General features: G+C 44.5%; 2 protein-coding genes across 3 annotated transcripts in view; one reads left to right on the forward strand and one right to left on the reverse strand.

The window, feature by feature from the left end:
* LOC132389638 (zinc finger protein 229-like) overlaps positions 1–15,831 on the forward strand; it is a 195,479-nt gene that overhangs the window by 58,900 nt on the left and 120,748 nt on the right. The window lies entirely within an intron of this gene.
* LOC132389636 (gastrula zinc finger protein XlCGF26.1-like) overlaps positions 1–15,831 on the reverse strand; it is a 48,268-nt gene that overhangs the window by 24,304 nt on the left and 8,133 nt on the right. The window contains exon 2 of one of the 2 annotated variants that reach the window (XM_059962159.1): positions 13,337–15,453. In XM_059962159.1, coding sequence (XP_059818142.1) covers positions 13,337–15,048 — 1,712 coding nt within the window. In that variant the 5' untranslated portion in view covers positions 15,049–15,453. Of the gene's footprint in view, positions 1–1,893; positions 1,935–13,336; positions 15,454–15,831 lie in introns of those variants that run through there. The other variant, XM_059962157.1, reaches the window with a different exon arrangement.

The following is a 15,831-nucleotide window of genomic DNA, read 5'->3' on the forward strand; positions in this document are numbered from 1 at the left end:
TTCCTTAGTTCGTAATGTACTTAAGAAATGTCAGTTAACAGGAACGGTGGAGGTCATTTTGAGGTCCAGAAGACCAAGAAATCCTTCCGAGAAAACTGCTTGTAGGATTGCTAGAAAGGAAAATCAAAACCCCCGTTTGACTGCAAAAGACCTTCAGGAATATTTAGCAGACTCTGAAGTGGTGGTGCACTGTTCTACTGTGCAGCAATACCTGCACAAATATGACATTCATGGAAGAGTCATCCGAAGAAAAATTTCCTGCATCCTCACCACAAAACTCAGCATCAGAAGTTTGCAAAGGGACATCTAAACAAGCCTTATGCATTTTGGAAACAAATCCTGTGGACTGATGAAGTTACAAAATAACTTATTGGCCACGATGAGCAATGGTATGTTTGGAGAAAAAAAGGGTGCAGAATGAACAGAACACCTCTTCAACTGTTAAGCAAGGGGTGGATTGATCATGCTTTGGGCTTGTGTTACAGCCAGTTGCATGGGAATATTTCACTGGTATAGGGAAATGGAATCCAATTAAATACCAGCAAATTCTGGAAGCAAACATCACACCGTCTGTAAAAAAGCTGAAGATGAAAAGAGAATGGCTTCGACAACAGGATAATGATCCTAAACACACCTCAAAATCCACAATGGACTACCTCAGGAGGCACAAGCTGAAGGTTTTGCCATGGCCCTCACAGGCCCCTGACCTAAACATCATCAAAAATCTGTTGATAGACCTCAAAAGAGTAGTGCATGCAAGACGGCCCAAGAATCTCACAGAACTAGAAGCCTTTTGCAAGGAAGAATGGGCAAAAATCCCCAAACAAGAATTGAAAGACTCTTGGCTGGCGACAGAAAGTATTTAGAAGCTGTGATACTTGCCAACGGGGTTGTTACTAAGCACTGACTATGGAGGGTGTCCAAACTCAGGCCCTTTTCCTTTTTTATTATTTTGAAACTGTAAATGATGGATGCAAAAGAGTAATCTTGCTTAAAATATTAAACAATGTGTCATCTTTAAATTCATGCCTTTTGGAAATCAGGTCATTGTTTTACTCGCTTAGCTGTTCTCAGGAACAGGAATTTTGAGCAGGGGTGCCCAGACTTTTGTATGTCACTGTGTGCAATTTTCTTACTAAATGATGCTTTAAAAAGTCAGACTTCCAAATATCACTCCCCTTCTTCCCACTTGCAAATTCTCCAGCAAATTTTGCATCACCAAAATGCAAACAGGTACAACCAGTTTCTGTATTTTACATAAATATTTCCACTGAACCCTCCCTCAAGTGACGGACGGTGATGAACTCGGTTATGGCAATGCCAATGAATATGAAGGGAAGGGCAGCAGTTTGACTCACTAGAGTCTGGCATATTTGTGATTTGAAGGCTGCTTGATGCCCAGGACAAAGGTGCTTGATATCATTATGTACCAAGACAGAACGGGTCAAAACATGTCCTCACGTGTAGAAAAGTCCAGAACAAGAGGAGGTAGAACAAGCAACACACACAAAATGCTGGAGGAACTCAGCAGGCCGGGCTGAATCTATGGAAAAGAGTCCTAATGCTGTTCCAGCATTAAAAGAGTTCCAGCTTCTGCAGATTTTCACTTGCTGCGGTAGGAGATAGAACAAAAGTGATTTTCTCAACAGCTGATAGAAAGATTTTGTTCTCTTTTTCCGAGTTCCTAATCCTTGCATTCAGATAGCTGGAGCTCAGCTCCGTCTGTGAGATCTATCTGCTCCCGTTCCCTGATTAGCCGGAAGCTCCCCGGGGCCCGTGTACGGATCGTGGGGCTGAGAGAGAAGAAAAAATCTGGCCTGTGCTGAGTTTGCGGGCGACAGCCTCCGGTTCTCACAGCAATTGTCACCCAATTAGAGTCAGAAAAACCCTTACCTTTCCGATCCTCCCGACATTTTGTATACTGCGCGCATGCGTATTTATCGGAGACGGCTGCGATCCTGACGCCTGCGCATTTGATCGGTGCTTCAAACGACAGCGAAATTTTAAACGTGGTGATTTATGGGTAAGTATGGTGCCATTAAAAGATTCTGCAGGGACCGGTTCCACGTCCATATCTCAGTTTTTTTTTCTGTGTAGAAAACTCAGCAGCTTTCTTAACGCAGAAAGCGGCTCCCATAAACGATACACTCAATATCAACAGGCATTTCGTGTTCTGAAACAGATCTGAAACAAAAGAGATTCTGCATTTGCTGGAAATACAAAGATGATTACACACAAAATGCTGAAGAGGCTCTGAGGTTCAGGCAGCAACTAAGCAGAGGAGTACACAGTCTAGACATGCTGAAGGGGATCGGCTTATATGCTGCCCATTTATTCCTCTCCACATTTGCTGCCTGATCTGCTGATAATCTGCAATGTTTTGTAGAAATTAAGCATTTTGTTTTTCGATTAACCAGTTTCCAAATGTTTCTCATCTTTCCTTCATAGCCACAACCCGCTGGTCTGGTTCCTCTTCCTCCTCCTGCTCGGAACCTCCAGACCCCATCTCTTTCCGGAACCTCAAAGCCCTGATTGGTGCTGGTAATTCTTTGTTTTCTGACTCTGCTCCACCGAAGATTCACTCGCCAGTCCGCTGTCAGGGTTTAGAGGTGCATTGCAACAACCCAGCTGTCTGAGGCACAGTCCTTTGAAATTGGTGAAAATGATACAAAATTTGAAAAGAGCAGGGAAAAAAGGAATTTACCCACTTTAGTCCAGCGCCCTGAGGAAGGTCAAATACTCAGCGAGCTCATCGTGTTAATTAGTCAGGGGAAAATCATGCAGGAAATTCATGCAGGTGTATAAGATGATGAGAGGCATTGATCGTGTGAAAAGTCAGAGGCTTTTTCCCCAGGGCCGAGATGGCGAACACGTGGGGGTCATAGTTTAAGGTGCTTGGAAGTAGTTCAAGGGAGGAGTCAGAGATATATATTTTTTTATACAGATAGTGGTGGGTGTGTGGACTGCACTGCCAGCGACGGTGGTATAGACGGGTACAATAGAGTCTTTTAAGATAATCTTAGACAGGTACATGGAGCTTAGGAAAATAGAGGGTTCTGTGGTAGGGTAATTCTAGGCATTTTCTAGAGTAGGGTACACAGTCGGAACAACATTGTGGGCCGAAGGGCCTGTAATTTGCTGCAGATTTCTCTGATTCTAAGAAATCCAAGGGAAATCACTTCTCCCACAGAGTGGTGACACCTTGCAACAGCGAGAGTGAGAGGTAAATTTGAAAATACTGATATGGAACAGAAACCTGGGCAGGGACCAGATGGATCGAGTGGACGCTCTAGTGTAAATTGTGAGTTTGGCAGTGACATTAAGTACCTGCGACATGGGATTTGATACAGAATTGATTTATCTTTCACAGATCCACAATATTAAACACCAGTCTAGTTTAAGGCTAACATCAGCAGAACAGACTCCTCCAATGCTCAGTGACCAGGGTTCTATCCAGGGAGCGATGAGCAGCCGCAAGAACTGCAGAATCTGACAGTAACAGTCCCTCATGAACCTGCAGCTGCCTTCAGTCGCCGTGATGTTAAACATTTAACACGGAGCTGATTTGAACTTCCTCCCTGATGTGAAGTTGTTGGTGTTGCAGCAGCTGGGATGATTGAGTAAAACTCTTTGCTCACTGTGGCCTCTATTTATTGTAAACACACCGGAGCATCACAAGGTGGGTTCACTGAATGAGTCTCTTCACACACATGGAGCAGGTGAACGGCCGCTTCCCAGAGCGAAGCTGTTGGTGTATCTGCGATGGCCGACAGAATCCCTTCCAAAATGAGAGCCAGTACTGCTATAACGTCAGGGCGATGTATCCAATCAGATAACGGGCATGGACACATGTTCGGGCTCTCCTTGCAGCAAGAGGGAGCGTTGTCTTCTCCGCCATCTCCGCCTCCACATTCAAGGATCGGCGGCATTCAAGCGCTGGTGAACTGACAGATACAGCGGAACTATCGTGCTGTTGTGTTTGTGATTCCCATACACAAATCCTTTGTCTTTTCTAAACTGTTAAAAGTTTACAAACCACGTCAGTGGGTGAAGGACAACATTTCCACTCAGATTATTTAGTTTCCATGGTGCCTTCAGAGAAAAACACTGTCACATCTCAAAACAATTTGGGGGGACAAGACTTCATCTTTTAACTGGCCACAGTTCCGGAATCAACCACAACATCAAACTCTCTGCTTCCCTCTCTGTATCAAAATGGATCATTCCTCCCCTTCATCAGTCTGTGACTTGGCTCAGTCTGTCTGTCTCCTTCGCGTTCTGAGCATGCGCCACACACCCACTGAGATCACATTTTATTTACACGGCTGTGACTAGAGACTTTCTGATTATTATGTCCCTCCCGGCATTTGACGGTGGTAAACTCAGAGTTAGCAATGGTATTGACCCTCAGGAGTAGGTGATTAGGCTTTTTCGTTGGAGATGATAAACTGCCGGTAGTGTGTGTCTGGATGAGTGGGTCGTTTTCAGACTGGAAGGAGGTAGCGTTTGGAGTACCCCAGAGATCAGTCCCTGACCACAGTTGTTCACAGTTTATTGTCCTGGAGGAGGCAACGAGATGTGAGATGTCCCAGTCTGCTGGTGAGGCAGAAAGAGTGGAGTTGGTGGAGGGGAGGCTATTCACATGCAATTTCGTAGCTTTGCAATCAGTACATAGTGGACTGTGGGGCTGCAGTGGCGGGTCCCAATCTGCTAATTACATTTGCTGACGGCACTACATTGATCGACCGAATCCCAAATAATGACGAGGCAGCCTACAGAGAAGAAGTCATCACCCGGACACAGGGGTGTCAAGAAAACAACCTCTGCCTCGTTGTGACAAAAACAAAGGAGCTGGTTGTGGATTACAGGAGGAATGCAGACAGGGAGCACATTCAACATTTCCAAGTCTGTTATTGACACAAAATGCACATTTTAATAGTGATCATGACACAATGTATTTTATATATTGTTGATGACAGAAAACATATTTATAGATTGTTACTGACAGAGCCTCGTATAACTTGTGTTCCGTGTGTTATCTGAATGTACTTGCCTGTGATGCTGCTACAAGTCAGTGTCTCTCTGTACCTGTACCTTCCCGTACTTGTGCACTTTACAATAAATTCAACAGGACCTGAGAAATCTCAGTGAGATTTGATTAGTGATGATCATCTTGGCAGCTCGGTAGGTCGAATGTATGAGACAGTACACTGTTGAATGCAAAACCCTGAACAGTGTTGATGATCACAGGGATCTTAGACTCCAAGTTCATCGCTCCCTGAAAGAGACTGCACAGATTGATCGGGTGATTAAGAAGGCAAATGTCATGGTTGTCTTTATTAGTTGAAGCATTGAGTTCAAAAGTCGGGAAGTTGTGTTGCGGCTGTTACGAGCCTGCGGTCGTACAGTGACTGTTTCTTTAAGAGCGCCGGCGTGAGGAGGCGGGACTATGACGTCAGTCACAGGCTGACAGCGCTGACTGTGGACTGAACCATGAGAGAGAGAGAGAGAGAGAGAGAGAGAGAGAGATAGAGAGAGAGAGAGAGAGAGAGAGAGAGAGAGAGAGAGGAGAGAGAGAGAGAGAGAGAGAGAGAGGGAGAGAGAGAGGGAGAGAGAGAGAGGGATAGAGAGAGAGAGAGAGAGAGAGAGCGAGAGAGAGAGAGAGAGAGAGAGAGAGAGGGAGAGAGAGAGAGGGATAGATAGAGAGAGAGAGAGAGAGAGAGAGAGCGAGAGAGCGAGAGAGAGAGAGAGAGAGAGAGAGAGAGAGAGAGAGAGAGAGAGAGAGAACGAGAACGGTGATCGCTTCAGTTAGTCGCAGCTGAGGGTTGAAAGTCTCCTATGCCCACAAGAGTGGGTTGATCATCGCTACACGGAACCACAACGAACGTGTGTGGCTGTCACTTCCTATAATCCATAGGAGTGGATTGTGGAATATATTCTGTTAACCCTTGCCTGGGTATGTTGTTTGGTAACCCCTGGAAGACGGTATTCCTGTGACAGGTCACTTTCGCTGATAACTCGTATGTGGACGGATTCAACGGATAAGAACATCGACGGCGGTAATTTTAGTAACGGCCGTTTCTCTACGTTTCACCCAGGATTACAAATATCTTTCTCCCATAACTTATTCCGTGTATTACTGAACTTTCATACTTTACCATCTCAAGACTCTGAGCTTTGTTCCCTCAGGCTCGATAGTCTGGGAGTTATACTTGCACATATATACACATTACACTGTTAACTTTCCTTTATTTCGTTAAGTTACTATATTATCAGTCGATACTACTAAAGATAATGGTTTTAACATCAAAACCAGACTCCAGTGTGAACTCTATTGCTACTGGTTTGTTTCTAAAACGCTACAGTTTGTAACACAATTTTATAAAACTAGTTAGCCCACATCTGGAGTGTTTCATACAGTTCTGGTCGCCCCCATTCTCGGAAGGATGTTGGGGCTTTGGACAGGGCGGGGAAGAGGTTTACCAGGACACTGCCTGGATTAGAGGACATGAGCTATAACGAGAGGCTGGACAAACTTATGTTGTTTTCTCCAGAGCGGCGCAGGCTGGGGTGAGACTGGATGGACGTTTATAAGATTACGAGAGGAATAGACAGAGTGGACAGACGATATATTTTTCCTGGGGGTTGAAATGTCTAATACATTTAAGGTGAGAGGAGATGTGAGCGGCGTTTGCGTCTTTCCACAGAGTAGTGGGTAAACGGACATCTGTCTGGGGGTGAGAGACCAAAGCGGCCACGTGATCCCGTTTCCTGTTCACGTTTCTCTGCAGATCTGCAGCATCTGCGGGTCACTGCTCTACCTATACGTGTAGCTTCATCTTTCCCCGTTCAGACAAGGCGGTGAGATCCGGATCTGTCACGTCCTCTCGTTGTGGTGGACAATATGGTTTTTTTTCGGCAATATTTTCACCATGTTTCATTCCACTGTTTTTACCTGCTGAAGTGCTGCCGATGTTTCTGGGTGTCTGACCCACTTATGTGAGAATTTAGCTTTTTATAATTATCTGAGCTTCTCATAAATGTGTGCAGTTCAGTTAAGCTTCACTCCACTACTTCCAAAGCAACAACCCAGTCAGTCAAACAGTCGGCACAGTTAAAATAGTTTATTACATCTTTTTTTTCATTTTGTACTATTTATATAATTTAACAATGTGATATTTATATTCTTATATTAAATCACAATTGTTAAAAACTATGGTTAAAAATTAGGTTCTACTTCTGAACGTATTTCATGACATATGCCGGTGCTATTAAACCTGATTCTGATATTAATATGGGAGACCCACCACCAGTCACCTGATCTCACTTACAGCAGATCGTAATGAGAGATTAAAGCCTTTTCTATTTACTTGCGTTCCTCAGAAAGAGAACTGTTCAGTTTCCTTCTGTGGTTCCAGAGCAGAAGCTCAGTCTGTCTAATATTTGCACACAATTAAAATGGGGAATTTGTTTATTATCATCATGTACTGAACGACAGTTCAAATCTTCCCTGACGTACCATCCACACAGATCGATACATTACAACGGTACATCGAGCTGATATACGATAAAACAATAACTGTAACAAAGCATTATTGCTGCAGAGAAAGTGCAGTGCAGATAGACATATGGTGCAGGGTCACGTCGAGTTACATTGTGAGGTCGAGTCCATTTTATCATTCATTTGGCTTATAACTGCAGACAGGAAGCCATCCTTCAGCTTGGTGTTACACAATTTAAGGCTTTTGTATCTCTTCCCCGATGGGGGAGCGGGTTTGCAGCGAGAATGTCCAGGTTATGAGGTTCTTTGAGTGCATGGCCTGCTTTTCCAAGGGAGGGGAAGTGTAGGGAGAGTCCATACGAAGGCGTGAAGTATCGACATGGAGCTCAGAGACCTCGGCCTTCACCCTGCCTTGTGTAGCTGGATCCTGGACTTCCTGTCAGATCGCCGGCAGGTGGTAAGAGTGGGCTCCATCTCCTCTGTCTCTCTGACCCTCAGCACACATAACCCACAGGGTTGTCTCTTTGGCCCTCTCCTTTACTCTCTGTGCACCCATGACTTGTGTTGCCACCCACAGCTCCAACCTGCTAATGAAATTGGCTGACAGCACTACATTGATTGGCCTAACCTCAAATAATACCTTTCAATCGATCAAATGCCTCCCGACAAGGTTCAGTCCAAACATACTTTTCACGCTTCTTCAGGAGATTAGTCAGAGGAAGAGCGATAGCAGCAAAGTTCTTACAGAACTTACGATAATATCCATCCATTCCCAGAAACCTTCTAAGAGCCTTCTCAGCAGTCAGAATAGGAACTTGAGAAATTGTCTGGACTTTTGCCCGAACAGGAGCCAACTTGCTTTGACCAACAACATAGCCAAGACAGGTCACAGTGGCATGGCCAAATTCACTCTTAGCTAACTGTAAGGTTGTCCTGGGAAAGCCTGTCAAACGGCTTTTCGACTGCAGTGATATGCTTTTCCCAAGTGCCACTCCCTGTGGCTAAGTCATCAATATAGGCATCTGTATGTTCTAACCCTCGAATTAGAGAATCAATCATTCTCTGGAATGATCCTGGACCATTTTTCCTTCCAAAAGAGAAAACATTGTATTCACAGAACCCAGAAGGTGTCACAAATGCAGAAATTTCTCTACCTCTGTCCGTCAATGAAACACACCAATACTCTTTCAACAGAACAATCTTTGTAAGAAATTTAGCTTTTCCAACCTTAATGATGCAATCATCCTCCCTAGGGATAGGAGAGGAATCTGTTTGTTACTGAATTTACCTTCCCATAATCAGTGCAATATCTAACACCACCATCAGGATAAGGCACAATAACGCAGGGTGAGCTCCAATCTGATGCTGAAGGACTCATAATACCATTTTCAGCATATATTCAATTCCTTGCTCAGCCAATTTAACATTTTTCAACGTTCATACAATATGGGTGTTGTTTAATCGGTTTGGCTTGACCAATATCTACATCATGTACTGCGACCGTGGTTTGCTTGGGAACATCGGGAAATAAATCTTTAAACATCAGGCTTACTTCCTTCAGCTGTTGTTGTTGCCTTGGCTGCAGATGAGCCGACTTGTTAACAATGTTTTCTGGAACAACTGAGTTCATTAGCCTATCTGGGACCATGTTTGGCTTGTGAAAAGTCTCAGACAAGTCAATTGTTTCATTCTCAGGGTTGCCAGATTCATATGATTTGACAACAACACTCACAGATGGAGCCTGCTTGTCAAAATAAGCCTTTATCATATTTATGTGCACCACCTGTGTTAGTTTACGTTGGTCAGGTGTTTTAATAGCATTATTCAGATCATTAATTTGAGAGACTATTTCATGCGGTCTATTGAACTTAGCCTGAAGTGGATTCATCAATATTGGAGATAAAGCAAGCACTTTATCCCCAACCTGGTATTTTCTTTCCAAAGCCAACTTATCAAACCAACACTTCATTTTGTTTTGAGAAATCTTTAAGTTTTGTCTCACTGGACTACAGACTTGTAGTTTATTCTTGAACTTCTACACAATGTCTAACAAGTTAAGATGTACATCCCCATCAATCCACTGTTCCTTTAACAAGGACAAAGGACCCCTCACTATAAATTTTAAAAAGGGTTCACCGAATGCAGGTATAGGGCAGAGTGAGGCCACTAGCGTGACCTGATTCGGTTTACCCACAACTTGACAAGTGTGACAGATTCTGCAAAAGGTCACAACATCTTTCCTCAAATTAGGCCAGTAGAATTATTTCATAACTGTTTACAGTTTTATTCACTCCAAAATGTCGACCTGATGGCATACTGCAGGCCAAAGTTAAAATTTCAGCCATATAACTTTAGGAACTACAACTTGGTGAACAATTGCCCATTCCTCACTCGCTGGTATAGCAGGTGGCCTCCACTTCCTCATTGACACTCCATCCTTGAGATAATACCCTGCTGGCACTTTCTTAATCTCATCATCTGAGAAAGTTGTTTCTTTTAAAGCTTCAATCTCAGGGTCTCGGTTCTGTTCTGCTATAAACTCCTTCCTACACAGGGATACATCTTTCTCATCAGACTTACGACCTGAATCCTGTTGAAACAATGAAGGCAGAAATTCCCTGACATCATAACCTGAATCCCGATTTTGGCTATCATGGGTATCAGAATCATGCTGCACAGAACCGTCTGCATCGGCAGACTTCTTAGCCATACTTCGAGTTCCTGCGCAGGAAGGATAAATGTTTAAATCCATCTGTGGGTCGTCAGCGGTTGTCTTAGTTGTCAATAGCACTGCAGGAACAATTTTAGGTCATTCCCTAACAGCAAACCAACATCTTCCAATGGTAAAATGGAGCATAATCCGATTTTAACAGGTCCCAAAACCAACCCTGACAGTAAAGTTACCTTGTACAACGGCACAGAAACCATGCCACCCCCAGTGCCTTCAATAAGATTTACCTCACCAGTGTTAAGTCTCATCACCAAACTTTAGAACGCTGGCTAATATAAGTGACTGAGAATCGCCAGTAACTTGAAGAATTTTCACTGGTTCTTGGGTTCACCCTTCCTTTACTAATACAAACCCATTTGACATAAAATGATCAAAAGCCTTCTTAATTCGGTCAGAACTCTCAGTCCATAACTGAGCCTCAACAGAATGTTCAGAACCCTGTGGGTTGATAGGTGCTTCAACAGACTGATCACAGGTATTCGGGACTGACACCTTTTCCTTTTTCTTCTTCAGGACAGAACAATTAGCCATCATATGACCAGCTTTCTTACAATAGTAACAAGCAAGACCAGAATATTTCTCTTTCAACTGCTTCCCTTCATCCTTACACTTGTCACTAGTTCCAGCTATAATTTCGCGTTTACCCTGGTGACCCCTGCTACTCTTTTGGAAGCTCTTATTCTGGGTAAACTTAACCTTATGAGTTAAAGCAAACTCATCTGCTAATCTAGCAGACTCCTGCAAAGTGGCAGCATCCTTTTCATCTAAATATGTTTTTATGTCATCAGGGACACACTTTTTGAATTCTTCAATTAAAACTAACTCTTTCAAGCTATTAAAATCATCATATATTTATCATCATCATATATATCATCATATATGTGCACCAGCGATCAAAACACACAGACTTCTCATAAGCAAATTACATATGTCCGGTTCACAGATTTCCACAAATTTCTAAACTTTTGCCTGTATGATTCTGGGACCAACTCGTAAGCTTTGAGCACAGCCTGTTTCACTATGTCACAATCAGCTGCTTCATCAACTGTCAAAGCAGAATAGGCTTGCTGAGCCTCCCCCTTTGTAAGAGAACCAACCCTCTTTTGGCCACTTTAAATTCTAAGCAACCTTCTCAAAATGCTGTAAGTATTTATCAACCTCTTTCTGATCAAATGGAGGTACCAATTTAATTTCCTGACTGGCCTCAAACTCATCACCAGAGTCTAACGCTAGACCCCTTTGCTGCAACCACTGTATCTTTTCCAGCTCGAATAGCCTCTGTCTTTCTGCTTCCTCTCTGTTTTTCTGCCTCCTCTCTGATTTTCTGCCTCTCTTGCCTCAAATTGCCTCTGCCTTTCCGCAGCCTCCATCTTTAATTTTTCTAACTTGTCCTGGAGCTCAAGCTCACTAGGTTTACTTCCAGGAAACACGTCCAACTCCTCCACTTTAAACACACCCTCAGATACATAATGTTCAGCTATTACCCTCTGCATCTGTTCCCTCCTCATTGTCAATTTCAACATAGCAAGTTTTAACCTTCTAGCAAGACTCAACAACTCAATCCATCTGGCATCCTCTAATGCCTCAGAGGTTCCTGCTTCCAAACAATAATCAGCATCCGCTGCTGATTTTCTACACACAAATATATCAAAAGGGACTTCCCCAATGAAATCGATAATTAATGACTACGCCCCCATAGCTGTTCATATCCCAGATGCAGGCCCCAATTTTGTTATGAATCGTAAAGCTTTAGAAACGAATCAGCACCAATAGACTACACCTGGAACAACACACACAAAATACTGGTGGAACACAGCAGGCCAGGCAGCATCTATAAGGAGAAGCATAGTCGACGTTTCAGGCCGAGACCCTTCATCAGGACTGCCTGAGACTGCCTGACAAAGGGTCTCGGCCTGAAACGTTGACAGTGCTTCTCCTTATAGATGCTCCCTGGCCTGCTGTGCTCCACCAGCATTTTGTGTGTGTTTGACTTCCAAGCATCTGCAGATTTCCTCGTGGAGACTACACCAGGAGTCTGTTTTTGATCTTAAAACTATCTTTATTAGAATCGACTTATAATATAGTAACTTAAGCAAGATAAACAAAAGTTAACAGTGTTATGTGTATATATGTGTGTAAATATAAATCCAAAACTATTGAGCTTGGGGAGAACAAGGCTTGGAGTCTTGAGATGGTAAAGTATGAAAGTTCAGTTCAACCACAGAATAGGTGATGAGAGAGATATATGTAATCCAGGGTAAATGTCGAGAGAAGGCAATTATGTCGAATTCCACAGGTTCCATGGTGGTAAAACAAGAGAACAGTCACTGTAGATATTATCTGTCATCCTTCCAAATCCACATACTAATTATCACCCAAAGTGACTTGTCACAAGGCGTATCGTCTTCAAGTGAATTACCACACCACACCCAGGCAAGGGTTAACACATCGGTGGTCTTCACATGATACCCCAAATCAGATCCACTCCTATGGATCAAACAAGGTGACAACCACACATTCGGTGTACGATGAATCGATAATTAACCCATACTTGCGGGCATAGGAAAATTCCAAACAGTGACCCTTGGCACCTATTTCCCTTGTATCGATCTTTCCATTTTTCCTCCTTCATCTCCGTCTGACTCTGAGTGTCTGTGTCCTCAGTTAAAACTGAACAAGCTGTGAGTGATGTAAACAAGCTGCAAGTCAGACTGATTCACCTTCTTAATCTCTCTCTCTTAAAATGACAGTCCACAGCAAACAAAACCTAGGGATTCATAACAACTGACTGGTGTGCCTGTAGTTGGAATGACTGAGTGAATCCTATCCCACATTCTCAGCAGGTAAATGGCTCCTCTCCAGTGTGAACTCGCTGATGTCTCTGTAGTGTGGAAGAGTGAGTGAATCTCTTCCCACATTCTGAGCAGGTGAATGGCCTCTCTCAAGTGTGAGCTCGCTGATGTTCCAGCAATCTGGATGAGTTATTGAATCTCTTCCCACAGACTAAGCAGATGAACGGCTTCTCCCCAGTGTGAACTCGCTGATGTTCCAGTAATCTGGATGACTCAGTGAATCTCTTCCCACAGACTAAGCAGATGAACGGCTTCTCCCCAGTGTGAACTGACTGGTGTCTCTGCAGGGAGCGTGAGTGACTGAACCTCTTCCCACATTCTGAGCAGGGGAATGGCTTCTCTCCAGTGTGAACTCGCTGATGATTCTGCAGGTCGGATGAGCGAGTGAATCTCTTCCCACATTCTGAGCAGGGGAACGGCATCTCCCCAGTGTGAACTCGCTGGTGTTCCAGAAGGTGGGATGACAGAGTGAACCGTTTCCCACATTCTGTGCAATTGAACGGCTTTTCACCGGTGTGAACACTCTCATGTCTCAGTAGGTAGGATGACTGAGTGAATCCCTTCCCACATTCTGAGCAGGTGAACGGCTTCTCCCCAGTGTGAGCTCGCTGGTGTCTTTGTAGGGCGGATGACTGAGTGAATCTCTTCCCACATTCTGAGCAGATGAATGGCCTCTCTCCAGTGTGAACTCGCTGATGACTCCGTAGGTTGGATGACTGAGTGAATCCCTTCCCACATTCTGAGCAGGTGAACGGCTTCACCCCAGTGTGAATTCGCTGATGACTCTGTAGGTGGGATGACACAGTGAATCTCTTCCCACAGACTGAGCAGGTGAATGGCTTCTCCCCAGTGTGAACACGCTGGTGACTCCGTAGGTGGGATGACTGGGTGAATCCCTTCCCACAGACTGAGCAGTTGAATGGCTTCTCCCCCGTGTGAACTCGCTGATGTCTCTGTAGGCGGGATATCAGAGTGAATCCTTTTCCACAGTCTGAGCAGGTGAATGGCCTCTCCCCAGTGTGAACTGGCAGATGACTCTGTAGTTGGGATGACTGAGTGAATCTCTTCCCGCATTCTGAACAGGTGAACGGTTTCTGCCCAGTGTGAACTCGCTGATGTCTCAGTAGGCTGGATAACTCACTGAATCCTTTCCCACATTCTGAGCAGGTGAACGGCTTCTCCCCAGTGTGAACTCGCTGATGTCTCAGTAGGCTGGATAACTCACTGAATCCTTTCCCACATTCTGAGCAGGTGAATGGCTTCTCCCCAGTGTGAACTCGCTGATGTCTCAGTTGGCTGGATAAAGCACTGAATCCTTTCCCACATTCTGAGCAGGTGAATGGCTTCTCCCCAGTGTGAACTCGCTGATGACTCTGTAGGCTGGATGACCGAGTGAATCCCTTCGCACAGACTGAGCAGGTGAATGGCTTCTCCCCAGAGTGAACTCGCTGATGTACCAGTAGGTTGGATAACTCACTGAATCCTTTCCCACATTCTGAGCAGGTGAATGGCTTCTCCCCAGTGTGAACTCGCTGATGACTCTGTAGGTTGGATGACTGAGTGAATCCCTTCGCACAGACTGAGCAGGTGAATGGCTTCTCCCCAGAGTGAACTCGCTGATGTACCAGTAGGTTGGATAACTCACTGAATCCTTTCCCACATTCTGAGCAGGTGAATGGCTTCTCCCCAGTGTGAACTCGCTGATGTACCAGTAGGTTGGATGACCGAGTGAATCTCTTCCCACAGACTGAGCAGGTGAAGCGCCTCTCTCCAGTGTGAACTCGCTGGGGACTCCGTAGGTTGGATGACTGAGTGAATCTCTTCTCACATTCTGAACAGGTGAACGGCCTCTCCCCAGTGTGAACTCGCTGGGGACTCCGTAGGTTGGATGACTGAGTGAATCCCTTCCCACAGACTGAACAGGTGAATGGCTTCTCCCTAGTGTGAACTCGCTGGTGAGCCATAAGGTCAAATGACTGAGTGAATCCTTTCCCAGAAATTCAGCAGATCACCAGCCTCTACCAGGTGTGGTGTGAACTGACTGGTGTGTCCACAGGTCCAACTGAATCCTTTCTCACACACAGAACAGATGAATGGCCTTGCCCAGTGTGAACTTGCTGATGTACCTTCAATTGTGATAACTGAGTGAATCTATTCCCACTGTCTGAGCAGGTGAACAGCCTTTCTCCTGTGTAAGATGACTGGCTTGCTATTTGGTCAAATGATCAATTGAATCCCTCTCCACAGTCTGAGCAGGAAGGATAGTCGATTGAATCCCTCGCTCCACTTCTTAAATATCCAGACAGAGACAGCAAAACTGGCGTTTTCTGTTTGAGATCCCCGGCGACAAATTCCTTCTCGTTTTTAACCTGTGAAAACATTTACAAAATCCATCAATGGGTTTAGGACAACATTTCAGATGAGATTACTTGAGTTGCCATGGTTTGACTTGGTATCACACGGTTACAGTGAGGTTCAACCCAAGTTGGACAGAGAAATCATCTTCTGACTGGGCAGAGTGCTGGTATCTGGAATGACCATCAATTCCCTGAAGCTCTTCCTGTCTCTATAAGAATGGGGCATTTCTGCCGTCTCCAATCTGTGAACTGGCTCAGTTTGACTCTCTCCATTGGTATTATTCCCTGTTCCTGCTGAGCTACATGGGTGCCTGGCCCCACAGTAACTGAAACAGTCTCACGCAAATTGTCTTTGTGGATGTGCATCTGGGAATTCTTTTATGTATTATT

The sequence above is a fragment of the Hypanus sabinus genome, unplaced genomic scaffold (genome assembly GCF_030144855.1).
Source record: "Hypanus sabinus isolate sHypSab1 unplaced genomic scaffold, sHypSab1.hap1 scaffold_62, whole genome shotgun sequence".
NCBI classification, from domain to species: Eukaryota; Metazoa; Chordata; class Chondrichthyes; order Myliobatiformes; family Dasyatidae; genus Hypanus; species Hypanus sabinus.